The 13309-nt window shown below is 45.8% G+C and overlaps 1 protein-coding gene across 2 annotated transcripts in view; it reads left to right on the forward strand.

Moving 5' to 3' along the window:
• The first annotated feature begins 1001 nt into the window (after window positions 1-1001).
• Window positions 1002-13309, forward strand: part of Snx19 (sorting nexin 19) — a 44371-nt gene continuing 32063 nt past the window's right edge. For both annotated transcript variants that reach the window (XM_031343587.1, XM_031343586.1), the window contains exons 1-7: window positions 1002-3201; window positions 5720-5858; window positions 6805-6905; window positions 6996-7115; window positions 9153-9283; window positions 10173-10269; window positions 10742-10922. In XM_031343587.1, the coding sequence (XP_031199447.1) occupies window positions 1516-3201; window positions 5720-5858; window positions 6805-6905; window positions 6996-7115; window positions 9153-9283; window positions 10173-10269; window positions 10742-10922 (2455 nt within the window). In that variant the 5' untranslated portion in view covers window positions 1002-1515. The remainder of the gene's footprint in view (window positions 3202-5719; window positions 5859-6804; window positions 6906-6995; window positions 7116-9152; window positions 9284-10172; window positions 10270-10741; window positions 10923-13309) is intronic.

The following is a 13309-nucleotide window of genomic DNA, read 5'->3' on the forward strand; positions in this document are numbered from 1 at the left end:
GCAAATGGTATTCATCTGTGCCCAAATAGAAAGGAGAGCCACACGGCCGACAGAGAACCTAAGGATCAAGGTGGAGACGTATACAGGCTTCACACAACGAAGGCATAAATGCTTCTACACATAGCCATGTCACTTCTACACATAGCCGTGTCACTTTCAGATGCTGATTCTCTTTGTAGGTCACTCTTTTTGCGTAGACAACTGGCAGAGGTATTCAAAGCGGAACAGAGACAGAGGTATGTTGCAAACCAAATGTTATGTTAGAGGGTACACTAAGCTACTAAGTCTCTTCCTCTGCCTTGCATGCTTATCCGCTTGGTAAAAAAAGGAAGCCGGCAGACAGAAAACTCTTCAAGACTCAGCACAAAGGCTACCTTCTTAACGATCGGATCCCTTTAACTATTGCGAGTCACTATATGTTATACGGACTCGCTTTACTGCAAGCTGGTTGACTTCAAATAAACTCATTTCCCCAATTAGCTTCAAGGGTACGAGTTCCCACTCTTCAATCCAGTTTAAACATAAGAAATAGTCTCTAGAAACCTGTCCCACATCTTAATACTTATCTTTTACTACTCTGGATAACAAAAGAAGTGGAGGGTGAATTGAGGAGAGTTGGTGGGGTTGGGGATGGAGTGGGTGGGGTGGGGTGAGGTGGGGATGGAGGTAGGATGATCTGGAAGAAGCAGGCAGAATGTTAAAAATCCATCATCCATCAAGTTCCTAAAAGTATGTCTCCCAGGGAATTAAAACAAAGTTCCCTCTGAAAGTTTCCCTAAACGGCTAGAGATATTTATAAACAACACTTCATAGGGCCTGGGCGAGGACCGAAGACTTCATATCGGTTTTGGCACGGGTGAGGGTGAGTACAGGCTCTGGGCTCTCAGGTTAGCAGAGCTGTGTGTGCGTCAGCCGTCACCACCGCTCCTCACCACCAGGGGGCGCCCGTGACACTGATCCACCGGGCCGCTCTCCCAGCGTACCCCGCTCCCGCAGGCCGCGACCCGGAAGCTGTCGCCGGCTGCTAGCCGGCCGGCGGCTCTGTCCGCTTTGGGGTTGGAGACTGTAGTAGCCTGGGCTGCCGGAGCTTGCTGTGGCCGCTGGCCGCGGCGGGCGGAAGGAACCCCCAATGAGTTCATTCCCAGGGGCTCAGTCTGGGCACGCGTCCCCCGGCGGCGACGTGTGACCCGATCTGCAGGCTGCTGCTTCGGAGTTTGTAAGTGGCCGTGGGCTGTGCGGGGCTGCGAAGAGACTCTCCGCCTGGGCCAGGATGAAGGCCGTCAAAGTTTTCCTCATCTCGGTCGGAAGAGGCTAGTTGATGGGCTCTATTGACAGAAGCGAGCGGGAGAAGCAGAGCCTTCTCTGTCGCTTCGCAGTGCCAGCAGTATCAAGCGTCCAGAGTTCACTCCGTAGCATCCGGACTTGTTCTTTTCTGGGACAGGTCATGCTCTCATTCCTGACACCAAAATAAAATAGGAGGCTGTCATCTGTGCAAACCCACCTGACCTTTCAGCCATGAAGGCACAAACAGTGTCCCCTACCCAGGGGACTATCTCTGAGTCCAGTTATGTCTACAGCAATCTATGGAGTAGCCGGAAACTAATGGTCTTGGGGGTCTTGCTGGGCTGGCTATTGGTCATCCACCTTCTGGTCAACATGTGGCTTCTGATCCTTCTGTGCGCATCATTGGTAGTGCTGGGAGGATGGCTGGGCTCCACGGCCATCGTAGGGGTTTCAGGTCAATTGCACTTGGAACGATTCATTACAATCACCACCTGTCCTCCTTGTCCCGAGGCAGAAAGGCAGCTGGAACAGGAGATTAACCGTACCATCCAGATGATTATCCGAGACTTCGTGTTATCTTGGTATCGTTCAGTGAGCCATGAGCCAGCATTCGAGGTAGAGATGGAGGCAGCTATGAAAGGGTTGGTGCAGGAGCTTCGAAGGCGGATGAGCATAGTGGACAGCCATGCTCTTACCCAGAGGGTTCTGACTCTCTGTGGTTGTCACCTGCAGAGCTATATTCAGGCAAAGGAGGCTACTGCCAAGGAGCAGAGCTGTCCAGTTCAGCCCTCCCAGCTGTGGGATGCTTACAGCCAGGTTACTACTCCCCATCCTGCCACGAGCTGTTCTACCACGGAGGTCACTTATGCACGTGGCATTGTGAATTTGATACTAAAAGAGTTAGTGCCCAAGCCCCACCTGGAAACTAGGACTGGACGCCACGTTGTCGTTGAACTTATTACTTGCAATGTAATCTTACCACTGATCAGCAAGCTATCAGATCCTGACTGCATCCACCTTATACTTGTGAGTATCTTTTCCAAGTACAAACACGATGCAGCCCAGGCAGCTAAACCCCCCTGCCCACCCAGTGTCCTAGAGCAACCCTCAGTGCCCACATCTCTGCCATTGATTGTTGAAGTAGAGAGCCTGCCAGTCGGAAGAGCATCTTCTCCAGCAGCAGCCCCAGGACACTTAACCTCCAGTGAGCCAGCCCCCTCCCCAGAGATTGAAGAAGGCCATGAAGCTGTAGAGGGAGATTTGCCTGGGATGCTTGAAGAAAGAAATATAGGAAATAACGCATCCCATTTTCTACAGCCAGATATCCGAGGCCCCTTGTTCTTATGTGAAGACTCAGAACTGGAGTCCCCGCTGTCTGAACTGGGCAAAGAAACCATCATGCTAATGACCCCAGGCAACTTCCTTTCAGACAGGATTCAAGACGCTCTGTGTGCCCTAGACGATTCGGGGGCCCTGGAGCCTAAGGATGATGAGGGATCTGAATGCACAGAAGGAGCAGAAGCTGAGGAGGCTCCAGGAACCGAAACCGAGACAGGTGTGCTGGTCTCCATGCCTAACTGCCCAGAGATCCAGATTGACACAGCAGACAAGGAGGCAGAGCAAGATGACACCTCTCTTACATCTTCACTAGAGGAACCAGAAAAAACCTGCCCCTTGCGGCCTTCATGCTTAGACAAAGATCTCACCAGTGGCATGTGCTCCCTTGAGCCTGCTGTGCCTCCAGTGCCACTTTCCTCCTCTCCACCTGGTCCTGTCAGCTCAGCCACCTTCAGCTTTGAGTCCCTGAGCAGTCCAGATGGCCCAGTTGTAATCCAGAACCTTCGAATCACTGGCACTATCACTGCCCGAGAGCACAGTGGGACTGGATTCCACCCGTACACGCTGTACACTGTGAAGGTAACAGGATAAAGGCGGTTGCTCACTCTGGGGATGGGGTTTAAAAAGTGGAGTCAGTAAACAGAATATTGCAAGGTCAGATAAGAGTACTCGTGTTGATTAAATGTATGGGTGGTGTGTAACTCGTTTGGAAGCCAGGATGGGCTATTATGGTAGAACCACACAAATAGCCCAAGAAGCTCAGTGTTAGAATACTGGAGGTCAACGTTTTCATTGGTTCTCAAACCTGCTTCCACCTCAGAATCACTCGTATATTTTTAAATACACTGATTCTGACAGATTCTGGATAAGAATTTCTAAGAATGCACCCCAGGATTCTACATTTTAAAAAATGACTTATTTATTTTTATTTGATGTGTATCTTTTGCCTGCATGTATGTAAGTGCATTCAGTGTCTGATGCTTGTGGAGGCCAGAAGAGGGTTCTAGATCATCTGAATCTAGAGTTACAAACAGTTGTAAGCTGCCATGTGGGTGCTGGGAACCAAACCCTGGTTCTCTGCAAGAGCATTAAGTGCTCTTAACTGCTGAGCCATTTCTCCCCGTTTCTCTGTCCCTCCACACTTGTTTTTTAAATGAAACTTTCCAGTTAACTCAGTACTCCACAGCCTGGCCTGAGGGAAGATCTGCCACTCTAACCAGCCTTCTCCATATCATCTCTGCATAGTCACCTCAAGGAATGAGGATCTTGTCACCTTCTGACTTAATGTAAATATTCTACCTTCCTAAAATAGAAAAATATAAAAGACATTATCATTATTATAGAAGGAGATTAGGAAGAAGTTCAGAAAGAGTTCCTTGGCAGGACGCTCTCCGTTGAACTTTACCTACCTCCTGGAATTTCTGTGATTCTGTGTCTAAGAACCATCACCAGTACAAGGCTGGCCATGCCACTCCTCCTGGTGAAATCCAAGCCAACCAAGGGGAAGTGGCCTGATGTAACTTCAAGGTGACCTGGCAATTCAAAAAGTCACATGACATTTGAAGTCAAGACAGTTTTAGAGCTTGAAATCTCTCCTGAATTCTACCTGTCTCTTTTCTGCTCTGTACTTGTCTGAGAGACTTCTCTGCTCACCTCAGCACACCAGCCTCTTTAGAAGTAATTAGAGTTACTAACGTAATTAGAAGCACCTTTGCACTTGTAGGCATGCCTACACTCACTCTCCTGGTCTTTAGAAAACAAGCAGTTTTCGAAAGCACAGAAGTGGAGCCATAAGTAACAGGTGACTGTAAAACAGTAACTTGAATGATTTACCTGCTTGCGTTTTGGACTAAGTGTCCCTCTGGTGTGCCCTGTGCTCACAAACAAGTGCCACATTCTGGCTATTTCATCTTCTACTTGTGATGTGCTTGTGAACGGATAACAACAGTTTTTCTTTCTTATACCCAGAAAAATCAAGTTGTCGCTCAAAGGCAGGGCACAATAGTCCACGAAGGCATCGCTGCTCCCAAGTGCTCCAAGTGCGAAAGCTCACTCCTGAGTCCTGCCTGTCTCTTTCCTTCTTGGCACTTAGCAGAGAGACATCTTTGCTCATCTTGGCACTTCGTGAATATTTCTTCCTCTCTAGTTCAAGAAATGTTCAAACTCTAGCTCAAGTTCTTTCAACAAGGAGATTTTTTAAAATCACTTGTTGCTTTATAGTATTTCAGCCAAAGAATAAGCAGTTTCTGATAAGAGCAAGCACATGCAGAGTTGGTCACAGCATCTATGTATCTTACCCTTCTTTGTCAGGAGGTCTTCCCCGGTGTGGCCATCGCTTCCATTCTGTTCACAGTGCCTACTTCTCTAGGAGTGCAGTGTGGGTCATCTCTCCCACACACTGGCCCTTTATGCACATGAAGGCAGCAGACTGACCTCACAGAACATGTCCAATCATCATGAGACGTCTAGTGATACAGCTAATATATACTTAATACGAAGAATTTCAATTCAGTTTCCAGAGTAACAGTTTAAAAGATTAATCTTCCCAAAGCAACAACAACGAGAGGGGGAGAGGGAGAGGGAGAGGGAGAAGGTGGGAGAGGGAGAGGGAGAGAGAGAGAGAGAGAGAGAGAGAGAGAACTATTCTAGGCAAAGTCATGATTTATGTTTATCTGCTGTTTGGGATTTTTCTTCCCAAAATTAGTATAGATAGTTAGTGGCTAGAGGTCATGGCAAAGTGGTTTTCTCCTATGATGTCTCTCCTGTAATATAACAGTGGTCACTTTTGTAGTTATAATGCCTTTGGGATTTGAAAATGTTATGTAGCTCCTTTGAAGGTGGGACTGTCTGGATAAAAACAATCATAACAAACAGTGGAGAGTCTTTCTGACTGAGCAAGGAGTAGCAGGAGCTCATTCAGCCTTGGAGTTTGGATTGTCAGTTAAAACTAAGGACAATGGTCAGACGCAGTGGGTTCTGTGGCGTAAATGAAGCTTTCTCCTTTTCCATGCTCTACTATGACCATTGAACTCACTAACCCCAGAATAAACTCCCTAAACCTCACTGGCTCTATCAATAACTCTGTTCCATTCCACAGTACGAGACAGCCCTTAATGGCGAGAACAGCAGCGGCCTCCAGCAGCTGGCCTATCATACCGTGAACCGTCGCTACCGGGAGTTCTTGAATCTGCAGACCCGCCTGGAGGAGAAACCAGATCTACGAAAGTTTATCAAAAGTCAGACATTCCCCAAGCTCCAAATGCCAGCTTGCATGTCACCTCCAGCCGCTCTAATCTGCATGCTTGGTGGCCTGTGGGTTTGTGGGAGGAGAAGGCAGCAATGACAGTGTCTCATCCCCAAGTTTTCTTGAGAAGCCTGGGGTCTAGAGTTGAACAGCTGTGATGGACTCCCTTCTGAGGTTGTCCTTGGTGACATGTGTTGCTCCAGTGTCCCCACATAGTCTACACTTAAAAGAAGTAGACACATTTCTACCTGTCCCCAATAGAATAACTTGAGGGGCTAAATTAGTGTTTCCAGGTCTGAGGATTATCCATCTTAAATAACCCAGAAAGCCTTATCTTTAACAATCAAGCCTTTTGTGTGCTCTTTGACACGTCCAACACACAGCTAAGAGTTTAAAGTGTAATAAAATTTAAATACAAGTAAGCTGGGAACCGGCTATGATGGTCTGGTTGTTGTTTTTAGATGCTAATGATAACATAAATAAATGGTAAGTTGAATGTAAGTTCTATGTTTTCTTACTTAATTACATAGCTAATACTGTGACAAGCTTTCAAACTGTGCCTGGTTGTCTTCTCCACACTTTACACGCCTTAGCCATGTAATCCTCTAACAGCCTGAGGGGTAAATAGGGATTCCTTATCAGCAGTTGCAGATCCTGCAGCTTGCCTAAGGCCATTCTTATAGCAGGAATTGGAGCCTAGACTTAAGCTCGGGCCGTTGGACTTAATAGGCCTGATGTCAGTAACTGCTGCACCGTGTCTTCTCTTCAGGTTGAGGAAAGTAGATTGTTGCATCACAACCCCGAGAATGGTTGGAAGTCCTGAAGTTAACTAAAACCCAAAGCCAAAGCCTAGTGAAAAGCATCCAGTGATTGTGTGTTTTCCATGAAATGCCTCTGTGTGGATGGATTTGCTCTATTTGTTTTGCTTTGCTTTGTAGATGTGAAGGGTCCAAAAAAGCTCTTTCCAGATCTTCCATTTGGAAACATGGATAGTGACAGAGTAGAAGCCCGGAAGAGCCTCCTGGAGTCCTTCCTGAAGGTCAGCATCTCTTCTGGCTTTGCTCACATCCAATCCAAGGCTCTGAGAAATGGGGCCCAGGATTTCTTCTAAAATGTTTTTCTTTTGCAGCAACTCTGTGCCATTCCTGAGATTGCCAACAGCGAAGAGGTGCAGGAGTTCCTTGCTCTAAACACAGATGCTCGGATTGCCTTTGTCAAGAAACCCTTCATGGTCTCTAGGATAGACAAGGTAACAGCAGAGCCACTGTGCTCAGCTTTGTTGCTGTCTGCAAGTGTGAGGTGTGCGTTAGAGTGGAGACTGTGCTGAGGAAATCAGAAGGACGTAGTAAGGGGGAGCCCAGAGAAAGAGTCAATAGAACTTGGATCAAAATTTCAAGATCTGCTGCTAGATACTGGCTGTATCATCAGCTTGCTGAATCACAGTGATCAGCTGTTAGAAGACAATGGCCATGAGAGAGAGAGAGAGAGAGAGAGAGAGAGAGAGAGAGAGAGAGAGGATAGATAGATAGATAGATAGATAGATAGATAGATAGATAGATACACACACATACATATATATGTGTATATATACAACAATATGATATTGTTCTAATGGAAGCATGTAAGGCTAGAAGCGGGCCTCCTTGTCTTGACTGGAAGAAAAAAAAATAAGATGAAATTCCATACGATAGGTATTAGGGGACATCCTTTCTGAGGAAGAACCAAACTGGTAAGAGTCAAGTAGGTCAAAGCCCCAGAGTTCTGAGCAGATGTGACCTTTGGTTCTCTCCTTTCCTTATGCGGAACTTCCTTTGCTATTGCCTGGTTCTCTGCTTTTGGCTTTTGAGACAGATCTCATTAGAGTCTAGTCTGGCCTGGAACTACCAATAGTTCCAGCTGGTCCCAAACTCATCGTCCTCAGCCTCTCAGATGTTTGGATTACAGGCAGGTGCCATCACATTCAGAGAGGCTGACTATTTTGAGCAAGGCACTGTACTAATTTCCAGTAAGGCCAACGTGGAAGGCACAGACGAAGGCCCTCCCATCAATTACAATCCTCGAGGCTGAAAAGAAAATTGTCTTACATGTGTGTGCCTATGCAACTAGTGCATTCACCTGTACGTGTGTGTGGAGAACATAGGATATCTTCCTCCATTGCTCCTAGTTCTCGAAAAAAGGTTTCTCAGGAACCTGAAGTTCGCTGGTATTGGCTAGACTGGCTTCCCAGCAAGTCCCTGAGATCTTCCCTGACCCCAGGAGCATGGGAGTTACAGATGTGTGTCACAGAGTTGCAGACATGTATCAGCACACCCAGTTTTTACACAGGTGTTGGGAATCATGAGGAAGGACTTTGCCCATGGAACCTTCTCCCCAGCCTACAAACTGTATTTTCTAACCTGCATTATCTGTTTGTGCAATCCTGTCCCATGTTCCCTTCCTGCTTTGTTTCCCTAGTGTTCCCTGTGGCCTTGCTGGTTGTCCAGTATGAATTGGCTGTAGTACCTGTGCTCCCGTGAGGGATTACCCCAGGAATGAGCTACAGCAGGCCTGGTGCTCCTCTGAACCAGCAGTCTTCATTAATGTATGCTCACCTCCGTCACCTTGAGATTTTTTGGTTTTGTACATTTCCCTTTATAGCTAATATATGAATGCCACTTTCACATGCTGAAAAATATAGATGATTCTTGTTTTTTACAGATGTTTTTTTTCTTTATGGCAATTCCAGATAGCTTAACCACAGGCCTGAGGGACTTTTATTCTTTCTGTACCTAAAGAAGAGAATTGCTTGATTTGACTACAAACCCAGCTTGTTACTTGGAATCCTTACAACATGTTTATATTATTTAAGTTGCTAAACTGTATTTTCTTTTTTCCTTTTATCATCTTTATTTTTCTTTCCTTACATACTTTATTTCTACTAATTCACACTTTGCTGTCGGTATCATCAATTTGGAAACTAGGAACCCCATTTTTATGTAAAAAGGAAAGAAACTAAAAGTATTCTCTAGCCCGTACAACTCTCTTCAGTTTTTCTTTCTCCTTCTTTTCCCTTTGGCTTCTTGTCCCTTGGTATTGTTTGTCTTACTCTGTAGAGAAGATTGTTCTAGACAGAGAGACAAAGTATTGATGTCTTTGGCTGGTATCTGCTTTTCTCAAAGGCAAAGGCTCTGGATGGTGAGCTCTTTTTATCCTGTGGTAAGGCACAGAGAGATGACTGTTCTGCTCTGTGTCACTGCCCATCAGGGATGTGCATAACCATACTGATCCTGTACCTCCAACCCTGCAGATGGTAGTGAGTGCTATCGTGGACACCTTGAAGACAGCGTTTCCTCGCTCTGAACCCCAGAGTCCCACAGAGGAGCTGAGTGAAGCAGAGAATGAAAGCAAGCCTCAGACAGAAGGCAAGAAGGCTAGCAAGTGAGACGCCCTTCAGTGGCCCAGGGCTCCTATCCTTGCTTGATCCCCAATCCTCAGCCAAAGCCCCTTCAATTTTCAAGAAGAGAGGAGGTGCATGCCGCCCACAGGTTTCTAAGCAAAGCCAGAGGCTGGGTTCCACAACCTCTACCTAAGAAGTCTTAAGATGCTGGGAAGAGAGCACTGCTGAGCATTTGCTCCCACCCACGAAACCCTGGGCCCAGATCACTGGGAATTTTTGACTAGAAGGGAAAACTGGAGAGGCTGGGTACTCTTCTTTTTGTAGAAATTGAGATGTTTCTTGCCTGTTAAGAATCAAGGCTTGTAATTTATTTGTTTGCCATCATTTCTGGAAATTTTGGCTCAGAGAGTACTTATCCAAGCACTAAACAGGAAAGGGCTAGAACGGAAACCTGCAGGGTGTATTTTAGTAACTGTTTGACTGCTTCTGCTCTCTGCCCTATTCATGTCCCAGCTCGCCCCTGAAAGCACTCCACACCAGCTTGCGGAAGGCAAGGATGGCACATGCACCCTTCCTGAAAATTCTGTGTAAATGGAGAGACAGACAGACAGATAGACAGAGAGAGAGAGAGAGAGAGAGAGAGAGAGAGAGAGAGACGTTGCAGACTAACCACTATTTTACTTGACAACAGTCCTTTCATAAGTACCCTATAGACACAGTAAAATATGACACTGCCTTTGAAGAATTGCCAAGTATATATTGTTTGGGAGATTTCATCTCCTAGATAGTTCTGAACACACTAAGCCCCACCCCTACCTCAGAGTAAGCATGAATGTTTCTGTTTTAATATGTTGTCATTACTTGCCAACCTCTCTTTTTAGAGACCAAGATCACGAATTGTATTCTGTTCTGCCTTTGTTTTTGTGTCAGGTCCAGACTGAGGTTTTCATCCAGTAAAATTGCCCCCGCACTGAGTTTAGCTGAGGGACAGGACAAGATTCTGTACTGCCTCCAGGAAGGGAATTCGGTAAGAACCCAAACCCAGAGAACTGCTAGAATCTCAGTCTGACATTTTCATCCTGAAATAAAGTATGGAGAAGGTGTCTCTAAAGTCAGAGAAGAATCAGGTGCCCTCATCAAGAACTTAGCTGATACCTGGTTCTTAAAATTGTATACTAAAGGTGTTTCCTCTGAGCGCTTTAGAATTCCATCAGGTCTGGATGGGCAAGTTGGCTTTCTTAAGATAATAGGTTTGAGATAATAATAACAGGATAATAATAACAGATAATAGATGAGAACAGGTGATCCATCCGCATACAGAGATGATTATCCAGAGCAGGCTGGGTTTCCTTGCAGCTCAGGTAAGGAGAGGAAGCTTTCCTGAGGTGGCCATGGGTTAGTGGGCTCTGTGCACGAAGGACTTTTTCAAGTGACAGTTGGGAACCCTTTGCTCTGACACCTGCATCCTTGGTGATCCTTGCTACTTGCTGCTTCTTCAGGAGTCAGAAATCCTGTCCATGTCTGGGATGGAATCTTTCATTGAAAAGCAGGCAAAGTTACTGAAAATGCAGCCAACAGAAGTCCCAGATAAAGATCCCCAGCAAGTCCCCAAAGAATATGTGGATGGTGGTTTGCTGGACAAAGCGGTGATAGCCCAAGAGCTCAACAAGAGTGACCCAGGTGAGTGACAAGACCTTTGCTTCCACAGCAGAGAGCCAGGGAGATGGCCACTGGGACTCAGGGTGGGTGGACTGTGTAGTGTTGACGTCTCTTGTGCTCAGCAGAGAGATCCATGTTTTGAAGGTGCTCCAGAGTTGGAGGTGCTGTAGTCCAGAGATGGAGATGGTTTTTTGATCCAGTTGAGCAGCATGGAAAGATCTGTGTGCATAATATGAATCTGTTATTTTTGGCATGGGGCTACTCTTTGTCTAGACAACTCCATCAGTGTCTGTGGTACCACTTTCCTGATGTTTCTCTCTTCCTCCCTACTTTTCTCTTTTTCTTTTCCCCTCCATCCCCTCTCTTTGTTTCTGTCTCTCTCCTTTTGGGGTTTTAACATCATTCTTGAAATGTGGTTTGGGTTGTGTTCTTACTCTGCACCCTCCAAATAATCACTTCTGGGCTGTCAGCTTCTGCCTTTGCATGTGTGCCAGTGATGCCTAACTACCAAACTGCATGCATCCATCTCTACAGCTCAAACACAACATCATCCCATGGACTCATCTTCTCCCCTAGTTCTTTGCTCAAGAACTGCCCCTGCTTTACTTTTCGCCATTGCAGGTGTAGCTTTCCAGTTCCCCAGGGCAAACAGGCACAAGAGGGGAAGGGTCTGAGTCCTACTTCCAAGCTATTTCTTTCCAAGGAGAAGGTCAGGTGGTTCCTACAGAGGAAAAAATCTGAACCTGGTTTCTAATATGTTTAGTGACATAGGGCTTTAGAAGGAGAAAGTTTTATTGATTGCCTAAAACAAAGACCCACTAAGACTAAATGATGACAACATCTTAAGGGAAGATACTGTGGGATGAAGAAGAAAAACTAATTTCATATTGACTCCCAGATGCTCAAAAACAAGTCACGTGGCCTCTGCTCTATGAACCTCCGTTTAAGTTTGTGACACAATGGGGCTTCTAGTTAGCTATCATTGTCAACAGGATACAGCTTAGAGTCATCCGAGAGGAAAACCTCAGCTGCTTGAGGAACTGCCTAAGTCAGATGGCCTGTGGGCATGTTTGTGAGATTCAGTCTTGATTACTAATGTCTTTGTGTTGTGGAGTTCATCATTTTCTTCAAAGGGACCTTTTTGATTCCTTTTGCTTTCCTTTTACTGTAATGACAACATGTTACCACAGGGAGGCAGCTGCAGACAGATGCTCATCCTGAGGAACTGGTGGCACTGAGGAGGCTGTTTGCTGAGGGAAGAATAGTCCACCTTTGAGCAAAGAACTAGACGTTTCCCATACATGACATTCACCAATTTCTTTCGCATTTGAAAGACTTGAGGGGCCACAGATGAGCTCATGTTTATACTGGGCTTGAACATCTCTTCACTGGAAAGAAGCATCTATTCACATGCATGCATACATACATACATACATACATACATACATACATACATACATACAGCACAGAAAAAAAATATGTACTGGGCAGAATCTAAAATGAAGTGAGATTCAGTGTTCAGATCAGCCCAAACCCCAAAGTGATTTGAGTTCTAAAACACCTTTGGAAGAAGAAAGCTGGTGCAGGCTGGTCCAGAAAGTCCCCACTGAGCCTAGACTCCCAGAGCATTGATGATGACAATGATAACATTAATCATGGCAGAAATGCCAAATTCCCCTAGTCATTGTGGAACATCAGCATACTCCTGGGACCCTGACATGAGGTGGGAATCCCAGCCCAGATTTAGAGAATAGACACTTCTTTCCAGTGAATAGATGTTCAAGATACTTCAGCCCCGTGTAAACATGAGCACATCTGTGGCCCCTCAGGTCTTCCAAATGGAAAAGAAATCGGTAAATGTCAAGGCATTTAACCAGAGGTGTGGTACTCTTTCTAGAACCACATGTTATCTCAAAGTCCGACTCCAGCCTCCTGCACTCCACCACACGGGTCTGTGTAATTAAGAGGTGGTTTTGTTGGAGAATGAATCTCAGTTCTTTCCCTCAATCAGCCTGTTCCTTTCCATTATTCACTGTGGGGGTGAGTGGAAGGCACAGTGCCTTGCCAGTTCCAGTTAGTCAGCAGTTGTGACCCCCTATTTGGAGTAGAATGGAGTCAGCATCCTGGAGAAATACAGGGGAAAACAGGCCAGATAGGTAAAATAATTATGTACAAGATCTGTTAAGACAATAAAAAAAAAAAAAAAAAAAAAACCCGCCATGACAGGACATCAGAAACAAAAAAAGTTGTAAAAGCATACAGAGCCCATCACTGAGTGATAGATGCAAGCATTTCTTGATTCATATTGTGCAGAGGGATCTCAAAACTCTAGGATAACAAGAAGAAGCCAGAGAAGACCTGACTGCCACCACAGCTCTGTAGGAGGAGAGGCCTTTTCCTGAGTTACC

Source organism: Mastomys coucha, unplaced genomic scaffold, assembly GCF_008632895.1.
Source record: "Mastomys coucha isolate ucsf_1 unplaced genomic scaffold, UCSF_Mcou_1 pScaffold23, whole genome shotgun sequence".
Lineage (NCBI taxonomy): Eukaryota > Metazoa > Chordata > Mammalia > Rodentia > Muridae > Mastomys > Mastomys coucha.